The sequence below is a fragment of the Martes martes genome (genome assembly GCF_963455335.1).
Source record: "Martes martes genome assembly, chromosome: 17".
Taxonomy (NCBI): Eukaryota; Metazoa; Chordata; class Mammalia; order Carnivora; family Mustelidae; genus Martes; species Martes martes.
Genome location: NC_137905.1, coordinates 12,102,866 through 12,116,451, shown reverse-complemented (window position 1 = coordinate 12,116,451; position 13,586 = coordinate 12,102,866). Strand labels below are relative to the sequence as shown.

The window sequence follows — 13,586 nt, the reverse complement described above, 5'->3', positions numbered from 1 at the left end:
GTCCAGGCCTAATGGCATGCCCAACAACATGGGGGTGGTAGGTTGCCAGGAATGAGAGGGAAGGAAGAGGCACCACAGGGAAACTGAGGGGAGAGCACCTTGGTTTTAGGAAGCCCCCCTCCCTAGGCTGCAGGACAGTGACCGTCACCTCACACAACACAATCAGGGTGTGCCAGAGTCCCTGAGCACCTCCAGGGTTGCACAATGGTCTGTAGCGAGGTCTAGGGTAGAACCAGACCATGCAGTGCCTTATCTCCAGGATCCTCAGCTGTCCTCCTAGACCATTGCCTGAGCTTACAGACACCATTAGGCAGCTCACAATGCCAGGGAAGCAGGGGGTCAGACCTGGCTTTGCCCTGCAGGAAACCCTCTGGCATGGCCTATAAAATACATACAAGCCCAAGGTGGACCCACAGCTGCCCCTACACCTGAAGCACCTATCTGACACCCAGGGCTCAGCTGACTCAGCCCCTGGCCAGGTGTGCCGCCTCAGCCCTCTCCCATCTGTAAAAAGAAGGCATTGGGCTAAAGGCCCCTGGACAGCTTGTTCAAAATCACATTCCTTGGGGCACCTGGCTGGCTCAGTTGGTAGAGCATGTAACTCTTGATCTCAGGGTTGTGAGTTCGAGCTCCACACTGGGTGCAGAGATTACTTAAAAATAAAATCTTAAAAAAAAAAAAAAAAGATTCCTACTTCTCCCTCCTTCAGAAAAACTGGGCGTGGGGGGACCTAGACATCTGGGTTTCCTCAAAACTTCACAGGACCCACTAGACAGAACTCATGGCCTAGGGGGAGGGGGAAGTAAGAAGCAGTGGGATTTGTGGCCCAGAGTCCTCAAGAAGGAATGCGGCAACTACCTGCCACCCTACACCCTCCCCAAGACAGGCCCCCTTATCGCCTTTTTTTTTTTTTAAGATTTTTATTTATTTGACAGAGATCACAAGTAAGCAGAGAGGCAGGTGGGGGCGGGAGGGAAGCAGGCTCCCCACTGAGCAGAGAGCCCGATGTGGGGCTCGATCCCAGGACGCTGGGATCATGACCTGAGCCGAAGGCAGAGGCTTTAACCCAGTGAGCCACCCAGGCGCGCCCACCACCCTTATCACTCTTAAACTGCCCGATTCCCTACAAGAGGAGCCAGTCGTCAGGAAAACACTACCTACAGCGCCCCTCCTGCTGTTCCCAATGTCTCTGCCCCAAAGTCAGTCATGGAGCCGTGGGCCCAGCCCCTCCTAAACCCTGACCCTGTCCTCAGCCCAGCTAGCACCCGAGGTTCCAAAGAAGCAGATCAGAACCAACGGGGCCATCCGTGAGAATCTGTCCGTGCTGGATGCTAGAGGGTTCTCCAGGGTCTCCACTCTTGTGGACAGAGGAGGTGAGACCAGGCCTCATGGCCTGGCAGAGAACCCAGCCTGCAGGGCTCCAGCGGGTCTCTGCAGGGGTGGGCGGGGACACAAAAGGCCTGGCCCTCAGCGGGCTGGCCCTACTCCATCCTAGCTGGCCTTGGGATAGAGAGGAGGTGCCTGGCTGGGACCAAGGGAACTGGAGACCCTCCCAACTCTGGCTCTGGATTAAAGCAGCGCTGGAGGCGGGGTCGCTGGTGTGGGCCGGCAGGCGGGGGAGGGGAACCCTGCTCAGGCAGAGGCATTTCAAAAATTTGCTCCTTTTCCACTTAAACTCCCTCCCACTCCCCAGGCCTGTGCCTCCCAGAATGGCATTTCCGCTTTGTAATCAAGGCCCTGGAATCTGTGCCCCACTGTGATGGAAGGGAGGTAACTGGAAGGGGAGAGGAATGCCCACTCCCAGGTCTGCAGGTAGATGGGAGGGGGAGGGGCACCAGCTCTGGCTGGGGTGTTTGGGGAACCCTCAGTGCCAAGAAGCTCTGACAGGGATTACAGCCCCCAGGACAGCCTCCATGCTGGCCCTGGACCAAGGGCTCTATGACCATGTGCTCATTTCATGCCCACAGCAATCCTGCAAAACAGGCTTCATGATTAGCCCCATTTTCCTGATGAGGTTGAGACTCAGTTTACGGCCCCTAGCCTCATCCTATCGGCTCCCAGCCACGAAGGGATCAGAGCTGGTGACCAGGGAAGGGACAATGAGGCTGCTAGACAGGTGGGGCTCTGGGACAGGGCAGGAAGGGAATGGAGGCACCAGGGCTCAGAAAGCCAAAGAAGCTGTCACACTAAGAGACTCCAAAGGACAAGCAGCACTCCCCCAAACACAGCTGAGTTCAGAACCGGGGCCCCACGCCCTCACTCCGAAACAAAGGGCAGGGCACTGTGGGGGCGATGAGGCGGGGAAGGGTCTGCTGGCTGGAGGCAGGATGTCACCAACCCCTTCCCTGGGGCCCAGATCAGTGGGAAACATGGTGGGACCAGCACATGGGGGCAATGGCTCCCATCTGGCCATTAAAGTGCCCACAGGGGTGGGTGCTGCTGCTGATCCCAGACCCTAAATGGAGAGGAGAGCTCGGAACCCTGCTCCCACTCTCTGGGCTTTTGGGGTCCTCTTCTTCGGTCGGACCCGCCGTACGAAGAACTACTCTTGCTTTAGGGCCAACAATGTCTGTTGCAGTGTTCGTAAGAGCAAACAAAAGGGGGGCCTAACCTAAAGGTCCAACTGTAGGGGACTGCTTAGACGACCACGGCCTCTCCATGGAATACCGTGCGGCTATTACGGTGGCCACGTTAGGAGGCCGAAATCACGCAGGAAGATGCTTATGACGATGGGAAGTGAAAAGAGCAGGCTAAAATGGCTTGCACGGTGTGACTGCAGGCAGCCCCTTTCCCAGCAGCGCGAGAGGGTGGCTGGATGGGTCAGCTAATGGCCAGCTCTGGGAGCGGCAGCCGAAAAGGATTTCCTGAGGCCGGAGGTGAGTCCTGCCAGCCCTGGGGACAGGAAGAAATGATGTATCTGGAGGGCCACAGGGTATTGACGCTGTCCCCCTGCGCTGGGCACTCACATTGGCAAGCTCACAACCAGCCTGTGCGCTGAAGCCAGCTGCCATCGGCCCCGGAAAGCCGGGCGTCCAGCTGCGTCCAGAACCCCTGCCATACACAGGCTGGACACCCCCCACCCCCCACCCCCCCGCCCGCACATGGGCTGGCGGAACTGCCACTCCCCAGAGCCCCAGACAGGGGACGTGCTGGGCCCAGGTCCCAGCACCAAAACTGAGCTATGACTACAGCCCGCCCACACAGTGACCCAGGTGTGTCCCCGCGGAAAAGCACCCCAGGTGACCCCAAACAGGGCAGAGTACGTACTCCTAGGGTGAGGTGGCAGATGTCCGACATGAAAAGCTTTCCCATTCTCCTCTGTTCTCTGAGGACAGAGTGACCAGTGGCCAGTGGGGCAGTTCATTTGTGGTGATGAGTGGGACTGGGGGAAGGTGGGTGGGAACACCAGCCTGGAGCCAAATGGCAGCCTGCCATCCTCTTCCACGTCCCTGCAGGCTAGCACGTGGAGACCTGGGTTCCAGGGTGAGGGCAGGGTGCCACCGCCAGGTGCAGGGACACAGCCAGTGCGGGCCGAGGGCTGACTAGTCTCCCAGCTCCGAGCTCCAGGCCTGGCTCCCAGCCATTGCAATGCCCCCGCTTCTCACAGCTGCCTCCCCTCCTGCTCTGGCTCTTTCAAGGAGGGAACTCGAAGGAACTCAATACTCCTCTAATTCTTTTTCCTAATTCTTTTTCCGATGCTTTTCTAATTTGAAAATTAAAGAGCAGCAGAGGCACCTGCAGGGCGGTGCCTGCTGGGAGAGGGGCTCTGTTCACAGCAGGCCCCCGGATGGAGCTGCTGAACGTGGCTGGGCCCCCGAGCACTTCCCAGAGGCTTCCTGCCACACCAGGGTGCTGACTCCTGGTGGCCCAAGTCCCCTTTCTCCTCTGCACTCCTTCTCCCTCATCTTCTTCTGAGACCACCTCTCCCGACGGGATCCCCCTGGGTGCTGGCAGGCCCGTGGAGGCTTGGACCAAGAACCAGGCCCCCCAGGTGAGTAAGGGAGAAGGTTAGGGCCTGGGTGCACCTACACCTACACTACTCCCTGCACCCTCACTGACCCCCCCCCCCACAAACACTACCTGGGAGAGGAATGCAGAAGAGCTTGCAGAAGAAATGGGGGCAGGGGGAGAGAGGAGCAAGGTCCTGGCTGGAAGTGGGGGATGAAGACAAGTCCCTGTCCCCAGAGAAAAAGCCTAGCTGCTGGTGGCTGCCCAGGCCTGGCTGACAGCCTGAGCCGGCGGGGACAAGGGTGCGGTCAAGAAGCCACCCTAGCTAGCCATCTGCTCTCGCCTCTCCCCATAGCAACCAGCCCCAGCACATCAGGGCAGTTGGAGGGGGGTGACTTCAAATGCCATCTGCCAACCCCCCCAAGCCTACTTCCGCAGGAACACAGGTGCCCACACCCACAGAGACCCAGGAGGGGCAGAACAATGTGGCCCAGCCACTTGGCTGGTGGGCAGGGGGAGGCTCGAGGGGGCAGTGGAGTGACAGAAGGGGACTCTGGGGGCAGCTCTGGCAGGCAGGCACCGGGAAGGCGCTGCTGCTGCTCCCTTCCTGGACAGTACTGTTGGGGCATCCCACCCACCCTGCTCCACTCCAGTCCACAGAGAAAGGCTCCATGGACCCCAGGACAGCCAGACCCCAGTCCTTACCAAGCTGGAACCCACAAGGACAGGGGCCGAGACTGTAAATGGCTCCAGCTGGCGTGGGACTCCCAGCCATCCCTGCACCTTTCAGAGCCTTGGCTGGGGCCTGTGTTCAGAGTAACGACACCAGCCCATCACCAGGCCATGAGACTGCCGTGGATCAAGGCACCCTGGTGTCAGCAGCCCAGACAGGCACCTGCCGGTCACACAGCAGCCCCACCCGGGGCTGGCACAGGGTTGGTGGGGGGGGGGGCTCCCTGGGGCACTCCACTAAGCCCTTCCAACTCTCCTAGCCTCCGCTCAGGTGCCCTGAGCTTCCCTGAGTCCCTGAACCACAAGAGGAATAAAACCTCCTCTGACACCCTTGGACAAAACCTTCCTGTGAAGCCCCATTGCCCCCACCTGGACCAGCCAAGGCTGGGGGGGCTGGCCGTCCGGGGAGGGGCTGGTTAGGGGGTCTCTCACTGCCCACGTCACAGTGTGCGGAGGATGCCTTCAGCACCCGTAACTACCAGCATAGAGCTGCCGTGAAATCGGGTCCCTGGCCTGGGGGAGGCGGGGGTGGGGGGAGACACACACACAAACATGGGAACGCCTGTGGGGACGAGAGCCCTGGAGGGGACTGCAGCAGGGGACGGCAGGGGTTATGTTATACGAGGTGCTGGCAGGGGAGGCCTCTTTGAGAAGGTGGCATTTAACAGATGTGCGAATCTTCTACCAGGCTCATTATGCAGAAAAAATAACAGTAAAGATTAGTAAAAATAGCACAGGCTCGTCAATGCCCTCTGTGTGAAGTGCCCTGGATGCAGGGAGCAGTTCTCAAGCAGCCCCTCCCCCATTCCTTGAGTAAGGGGGTGTCCACCACGCTGGGGCTCCCCAGAGTTGAAGCAGAGCAGCCCTGAGTGTCTGCCCAGCGCGGTGTCTCGGAACAAAGAGCAGCGAGCCCAGGGATCTGTCTGGACCCGAGAGTGTGGAGGGACAGGAGCAGCTCTCAGGTAAGGCTCCAGCCTTTCCTCCCTCCTGCTCTCCTAGAGGCGTCTCCCTGCCAGGACCACTGGAATGGACTGGATGAACACAGGGGACTCCAAAACCTAAGACACTTCACCTCCAGGACAACCTAGAAAGAGGGAACACAAACCCCAGATACCTGGACAGGGCTGAACAGAAAGGTGTGGGGTCACACCACTTCCGGAACCAGACGGAACTTTGGAGGACCCAGGATCTGGAAGCGCAGACAACTCTCTAGGCACACGTGCTTGGATATCGGGTTTTATAAAATATTGAAATGGAGTATTACGCCAACGGCAATGCCGGTGTCCCAGTACCTAAAAATACCCAGCATACAAAAACCAGAGGCAGATATGCATCAGCAAGAAGACGGCTAAGTACATAATTTCATATTCATAATGGAACCAACACAGCAGAGAGGAAAGAACTCTCGGTACACACTGAACGTATGAAAACAAGCACACCTCAAAGAGCACATGGCTATATGCTTCCACTTACAGAAGATTCGAGAACAGAGGTGCCTGGGTGGGTCCACTGGTGGAGCGTCTGACTCTACGTTTCCAGCTCAGGTCGTGATTTCAGGCTCTGTGCTCAGCAGAGGGTCTGCTTGGGATTCTCTCTCTCACCCCCCTGCCCCTCCCCCAACATGCGTGTGCTAGTATGTTCTAAGATAAATAAATAAATCTTAAAAAAAAAAAAAAAGAAAGAAAGAAAAAAGAAAGCTCAAGAATAAGCTAAACTAAGCCACAGTGTACAAAGTCAGAACGCAGGCCACCTTACAGAGGGCTGGGGACAAGTGACTACAAAAGGGACACTTTCAAACTTTCTGAGATGATGGAGATGTTAATTATCCTGATTTGACTGATGGTTACATGGGATCTGCATTAGTCAAAACTCATCTAACATCTGTCCATTTCAATATATATAAAATATTCTTTAATAAAAAGAGTCTCACTGGTAAAAATAAAACAAAACACAGAGGAAAAAATACGTGGAATCAGGAATACCAAAAATAGGTATTGCAATCCTAAACCCACCGTGTTACCCTTTTTGCCCTGACTGTTAGGGAGCTTAAAGTTATGTACGTCTACCTTCCCCATATATTACATAGTTCTGGATCATTTGACCATCCCAGACTATTTGTGTCTTTCACTATAATCTGCTTCAAATCCTTCTTGGAACTTGGAGAGGTTTAAATAATAAATTTAGATTACTGAAAAGCCCCTTCAGGCTCTAATCTCCTTTAGAGAAGGGATTAATTTTAGAGCTGCAACTTGTGACCATCAATCCGACCAGAGCAGGCATCCAACACCACCTCTACCACAGTCCCCAACCTGTCCCCAGCCATTTTTCTTTTTCTTGAAGGGAGGGAGAAAATGGCCCAGCAAATAGTGACCAAGAGTAAACCAAAGAAAACAACGGGGTTGGACCAGGATGCAATCAGAGCAGGCAGCTGTGACAAAGCCCGAGTCAAAGGCTGGGGAGGTGACAGTGACCCAGTGGTGAAGGTGACACAGTGGCATGCTGGGGGTTGGGGGAGGAGCAGGAGCCCAGGCACCCCTGACCAGGGAGCACAGCCTCATGCCTGAAGGTGGGAAGTGGGGGCTCGGTGAGTGTTGCTCTTATGGCCCACTTGGCTCACTCCCAGGCTTACGCCCCCCGAATGTGCCTCCTTCCCACAGAGGGGCTCGTCCCTTCCTGAGCAGGCGGCCGCAGATCACACCTGAGGACAGACTGCAGGGCCCCAGGCTTCTACCACCTGCCGGTCTGTACCCACTCCTGGTGGCATGCAGCACAGGGCGTGCCCACCTGGCCTGGGGCCCAGCGGGCCAGCTGGTGGCCATAACAGAGGTCACTGTGTGTCAGTGGGATGAGGGCAAGTACCTGGCCATCCAAAGCCCAAGAGGCAGGGGTCCTGTAGGCAAAGGGAGCAGGCGAGGGTCTAGGGTCACCCCATGCCAAGGCCTTGGTGGGAAACACACCAAGCAGCCAGCAGTGCAGAATAACGATCACAACCTCAACCAAAGGAATTGCTATGACTTATTAGCCTCTTACTAAAAGCTTTCTGCAACCCTTGCCAAGTTCTCACAAAACTCCATGAGTTAGTGTGGTTAAGCTCCCCGTAATACAGACGGGGAGACAGGCTCCGAGGGCTTCAGTAACAGCTCAAGGTGTAGACAAGCCAGCACGATTCATTCTAGAGCCCTTGCCCTCAACCCACCCTAAGTCCTCCCCATCCCGAAGCAGCCTCTCTGGGAACCCTCATTCGGCCCCCAGCCAGGCCTCCAGGACAGTAGCAGAGGCGCCCAGCTCTCTGTACGGGGCCGGGCTGCCTGCCCGCGCAACTCCCCGTACCCCACTGCCTGCTCTGCAGGCAGTCGGGGCCCGCTAGGGCAACGGGACAGACATAGGTGAGCCAAACAGGCCTGAGTCCGACCTCGAGGAAGCCTGCAGCCTGGGGAGGGAGTCTGACAGCAACCAGATAACCCCAACAATAAACACGCAATCACAGATGTGAGTCCCAGAGGGCTTTGCAGAATGGTGCCCTCTGCCTGAGCACTTGAGAGTGAGCAGGAATGACCTGGTGAGCAAGGCAGTGGCTGGAGATCACTTCCTACAGAGGGAGGGCCAGGCAGAACCATGGCCAGGTAAGAGGAGGGGCAAGCCAGGTGCTTTGGAGACTGACCAGAGGACTTTGGTCTAAGACCTGGCCTCCTCCACTGTCCTCTTCTGAGCCCATTCCAACAGGCCTCAGCTGTCCACAGCCTGGAGCAGTGAACCCAGCACAGAGCCTCCCAGCTTCCTGGCCAGCTCTCCCATCACAGTGCCGGCCGGCATGGAACCAGCCACCCCTGGTTCCTGGGATCGCTGGTGGATCAACCAGGTGCCACACCTGGTCCACTGATCTCCACCAATTGCAGCCGGGACCTCACGGGGCTAGATCCACCCTGCCGCAGAGCTCGCAGTGCTCGGGGCCAGCTGCCTGGCCTCTCCGAGTCTCAGCTGCCTTATCTCCCCAGGGTGCCGAAGGGGTTACACAAACTCATACTTGAAAAGCCACAAGCAGAGGGTCAGGCTCTTAGCAGCCTTGGCCTCTGCGGACAGCTCAACAGGCCGCAACCCCCACAATTAGAGAGGCCATGCAGGATGATGCTCACTTTCCAGCTCCATGTCCTGCCAGACCCGGCTCCCACCCCGATGTCGTCTCTCAGTGGCCACGAAACCCTGGCGAGACACAGGTCTTCCCCGACCCTGTGAAGCCTAGAGCACAGCTCCTGGCACACACATCAGCACCTTCACTCCTTGAAAGGACCCACTGGCAACCAGTAAAGGAGCAGAAGGAAAGATAGTATTAATTTTAAAAAGGAAAATAAAAAGTAATAAGATTAAATTAAATGAATACATAAAATATAAAGGAGCAAAGAGGTTAGCATGGTTGTGTCCATTTCACAGACAGGAAAGGAGTGGCAGGAACAGACATCAGGGGACTTATCCACAAGCTGGAAGCTGGCCTCTTGCCTCACAGTGCCGGGGGCAGGCAGCACCTTGTCGCTCCTACACATAAATCATGCCAATGCCCACCAGGGTTCTCGGGGGGTGGCACAGCGGTTTGCCTTTCAAACGCTTCCTGGTGACCAGAGGGAAGAGACAGGCCTGGGGCGCCAGATGGCCAAGCCCAAGAAGAAGGCCAATGTCAGGGAGCAGCCAGGAAGTCAATCTCCAGGTGCTATGTGGGCACTTCCCTCAGCTCAGGGAAGAGGAAGGAGCAACTGAGCAGGGATGCAGGGTGCCCCCGTGTGCCCTCCCGCCTCTGGGCTCCAGAGCCCATGTGGGTCAAATATCAGAGTGAGACCAGCTAATCCCTGCCCAAGCCCCTGCTCTAAGAGGAAGTCATTCCCGGCTCAACCTGGCCCATCCCAACCTTTTCTCCCCCTGCCACCACCTCCCATTCCATTCTGAAGCATCTCATAATTTATACGGGCCAAAGTGCCTGCGTCAGCCCCATCCAGGAAAAGACTGCCCAAATGAATGGGTGTGCTTAAAACCCAAACACATCCGTGAGGACCACACGGGCAGTCACCATTCTGGCTTAAGGAGGCACGGCTTAGCCTGGAAGCCTCCAAGGGGCCACACCACTCACAAGCACATGAAAGCAATTTTCAGAACGTTTCACAGCAGGTCCAAAATGAATCTCTCCTCCCCGCTCCACCAGCTTATACCCTGCCCAAGGTCCCAGGAGAGGGCCAGGATACTCTGACAGCCCAGCCACTAGGGGCAGATGGTGAGACCCCCATCCACCCCCTGCAGAACCCCCAGGGGCTGCGGCTCTAGGCAGGAGTGAGCGGAGTGATTTGGAGCTGACAGTGGTGTGGATGGACTGGGCAGACCACGGCTTCAGGTCTATACAGCAGGTGTCCACAGCAGAGGGCCTAAGTCAGACCCCACCCCCTGCCATACCTCTCCCTCTACAGAGGGGGGCACTGAGGTACAGAGCCCAGGACGGCTGCCCAGAGTCCTGTAAGGCAAGGGGTCTGGCTGCCATCCTGGACTCTGCGTCCAGACTATGACTGTGGACGCACACCTCCCAAACTGAGACCATTCCAGCTTGTGATGTGGCCTGAGTCACATACCCTGTTCATTACTGCCCTAGAGCCTCAGGCCCTCAAGCAGGCTCAGATGGTCCACTTCCCCTCCAGCCAGTGGCCACAGGGTCACAGCCGGTCCCTTGATGCCCTGGGCCAGAAAAGATCCAGAGCTTTGCAGGACAGCGGAGCAGGAAGGAAGGGGACTTGACAGGCATTTTCTGTCTTCTCTCTTTCTTTTTAAAGATGAGGCAGTTATGCTCTGAACCAGAGCAGGTGTTGGGGGATTCGGGGGCGGGGGAGGGGGTGGAGTTCACCTCGGCACAGTCTGGGAGACTTACTTTTCTCATCTGTAACTCTGCATTAGCGCTCTGGGGGAGGCAGGAGCTGGGGGTCTCTGGTTCCATAATACCAGTGCTTTGCACCTACACAGCTCCTCTGCTCCCTACGCCCTGCAGGATGGTTGGCCAAGAGGCCACTGCCCTGCCAGGAAGCCCCTACAGTCTGCTTCACCCTAAGAGTGGGGTCTAGAGTGAGGAGCAGTCTCAAAAAGGTGGTCAACTGGGCAGGCTCAACGGCCCACTGCGCCTTCCTGTCAGAGGGAAGAGACCCGAAGTCAGCAGAAACAATGGCTGAAAGCCACCGCTCTCCAGCCTGCAGGTGGCGCCCCTTCCGGGGAGGATCCAGGACTTGGGCCCCTACCTCAGTCTGTCCATCTGTAAAGCGGGCGGGGGGCCTGCACCTGAGGCCTGCTGACTTGGGGTGGCCACGACCACTTGACACCCTCAGGAGGCGGCACCAAAGCCTCCAGATGCAGGCCTATGCCCAGAGCCACGACGGCCTGGGAACTGGCCAAGCCCGCCTGGCTGGGCCAGAAAGAGGGGGTGACAGGCGAGAGGAGAAGCCCCCGTGGCTAGGGGGAAGGGCTGGTCCCATCACCCAGAGAAAAATTTCCTGGGAAAGTGAGTGCATCATCCTTTCTGGGGGCAGGCACAGATCCGCACTCCGACCAGCAGTCCTGGGGGGCGGGCTGTCCCGGGAGAGATACAGAGCCGGCCCCAGGCCTGGCCATCCCGGGGACGTCCCTGGAGCACACCAGGGCAGCCATCCCGGGTGGTTTCCCGTGGGCAGCACAGACCTCCCCGCTTCACCCGGCCCAGTCGTCCTGGAGGGGAGTTCCCGGCGAGAGACACAGACCTCTCCCCACTAGGCCTGGCCATCCTGGTGGGGGAAGGGGTTCTGCGGGACAGCACGAACTCCGGCCTGGCCCAGCCGTCCCAGGGTTTTCACGGGGCCAACAAAGGCCCCCGCGAAGCCGGCCGTCCTGGGGGGCTCCCGGAGGGAACACCACGGAGCCCAGACGGAGCCGGCTCCTGGGAGATGGAAAGAAAGGCAGAGGCAGAGAGGCCGGCTTGGGGGAGACGCCCCCACGCTAACTCCCATGCCCGGCCCGGGAAGGCCCCAGGTGGGGTGACCCCCGCCCTAATGTCCGGAGCCCCCGCGGCATTAGGCCTGCGGCGGGCGGCGCGAGGTCTCAGGCCCGGCCGGGGGAAGCAGACCCGGGGTCCCGGCCGGCGGTCGGTACTCACCGGCACGGACATCTTGGCCGCCGCTCCCGGGCCCCGGGCGGGCAGCGGCGCCGGCAGGCTGGGGGCTCCGGTCCGCCGCGCCGCTCAGAGCCCCCCTCACGGGGTCCCGGTGCTCTCGGGGTTCCCCGCGGGCTCCTGCGCGCTCCCGGCGGCCGGACTGTCCGGCGGCTCCAGCCCGCCCCGCGCATGCGCCGCCTCGCGCCGCCCCTCCCCCTCCCGTCTCCTCCCCGGGGGCCGCGTTAAAGGCGAGGACCCCGGACCGCGGCATTTTTCTGTCGGCCCAACGCGGCGAGGAGGCTCGGTCTCCACCCCTCACCCAACCTTCAAGGGCCACCTCGAGTCGCACCATCTCCTGCTCTCCCACCCGGTTCTGGAGACCAGAGCCCCCACCCCCCACGTTGGCCAACCCAGGATGCTGGGCGCCTGCCCTGCGGTCTGGCGGGGCTCCCAGTCCCTGTGCCTGAAGGCGATTGCAGGTCCGCCTCGCAGGGCTCCTAGAAACCGTCCCCGCTCCTCCCGCTGAAAGCCCAGAGACCCGGGCACCCCCACGCTGCGCTGCCCAGACCTCCTCCGCCCGCTGTGTCCTCCCCCTCTGCCCCTCCCTCGGTGGTGGGGAGCTCCTGACTGCCTGGGAACAGCCTAGCGCATTGTCGGGTCATCTGACAAATAGAGCCGACGGATAGAGCTGGACTGGCTTTTAGGGAGGATCCTGCCTCCCCATAACCCCCACTCAAGGGCCACCCACCGTCAGGCCACCCAGGGCCAAGGGCTAGCCCTCAGACGCTGGAAGACGGGCCTTAGCGGCCCCAGCCTCTCCTCTCAAGGTTAAGCATCCCCAATTTCTTCAGCTGTTCCACATCGGCCATGGTGTCCACTGATAGCGGCCCTACCTGTGCGCCCTGATTTCCCACCCCCTGCCAGGTGGGCCTGGCTGTTCTCTTGTTACATTTAATAAACGGAGACTCTGAAATCCCTCAGCTACCAGAAGGCAGAACCAGGAGTTTGACCACTCGGGTCCACCGCTTATGGTATATAGCCCATCCCTGTTCCCTGGTGACCCTTCTTGGGCAAAGCTGCACCCAGAGAAAGGGCTGTTACTGCCCAGGAAGGATGAGTGAGCACATAGACCAAGGTTACGGGGCCAGGTCAGTCCAGGGAGATCAGCACTATTGCCCACCCCCCCACCCCCACCGTGGAGGACAGGTAGAGCGGGCTCCATGAGGTGGGCTGGCCACAGATGTGCTTCATGGTAGGACCTGGGGGACAGAGCTCAGGCTCTCAAAGAGGTCTGTGGGAGCAAGTGCCCAGGGCTACAGGCTCTTCCGTCCGCCAGGTGTGCAGTGCCAGGAGTCCTAAGGTCATTGAACAGAGGGACAAAGTCCAGGTGAGAAGAGCTTCCTCAGAGACTCAGATCTAGCCCCAGGTCCCCGGGCCTCAAAACCCCCCAATGGCAGATCATCCGTTGGGGTTTAGGAGGCTTTCCAGCCTTCTTCCCCCAAGAGGTGGGGCTGCCTTCATCTTTCTCTAGGATGCTCCTAGGAAAGTCCTAACAGTGGACCCCAGCAATGAGAGTGGTACTAGATGTGCAAGAAAGGGGGGGAATCGAAGCCTGCTATGAAGCCCAAGTCCCGATTCTAGGACTGATGAGCTGGGGTCCCTTCCTGCTCCAGCTAAGCAGGGTTGTCTGCCCCTAGAAGCAGGCGTTGTCAAGTATGTGCCTCAGTTTCCCCAGCCCCGGTACTTGGTAAGGCATTGCTGG

General features: G+C 58.6%; 1 protein-coding gene across 1 annotated transcript in view; it reads right to left on the bottom strand.

Moving 5' to 3' along the window:
* BCAR1 (BCAR1 scaffold protein, Cas family member) overlaps positions 1–11,976 on the bottom strand; it is a 36,124-nt gene extending 24,148 nt beyond the window's left edge. Inside the window, exon 1 of the mRNA XM_080828129.1 lies at positions 11,828–11,976. Coding sequence (XP_080684255.1) covers positions 11,828–11,839 — 12 coding nt within the window. The 5' untranslated portion in view covers positions 11,840–11,976. The remainder of the gene's footprint in view (positions 1–11,827) is intronic.
* Positions 11,977–13,586: the final 1,610 nt, after the last annotated feature.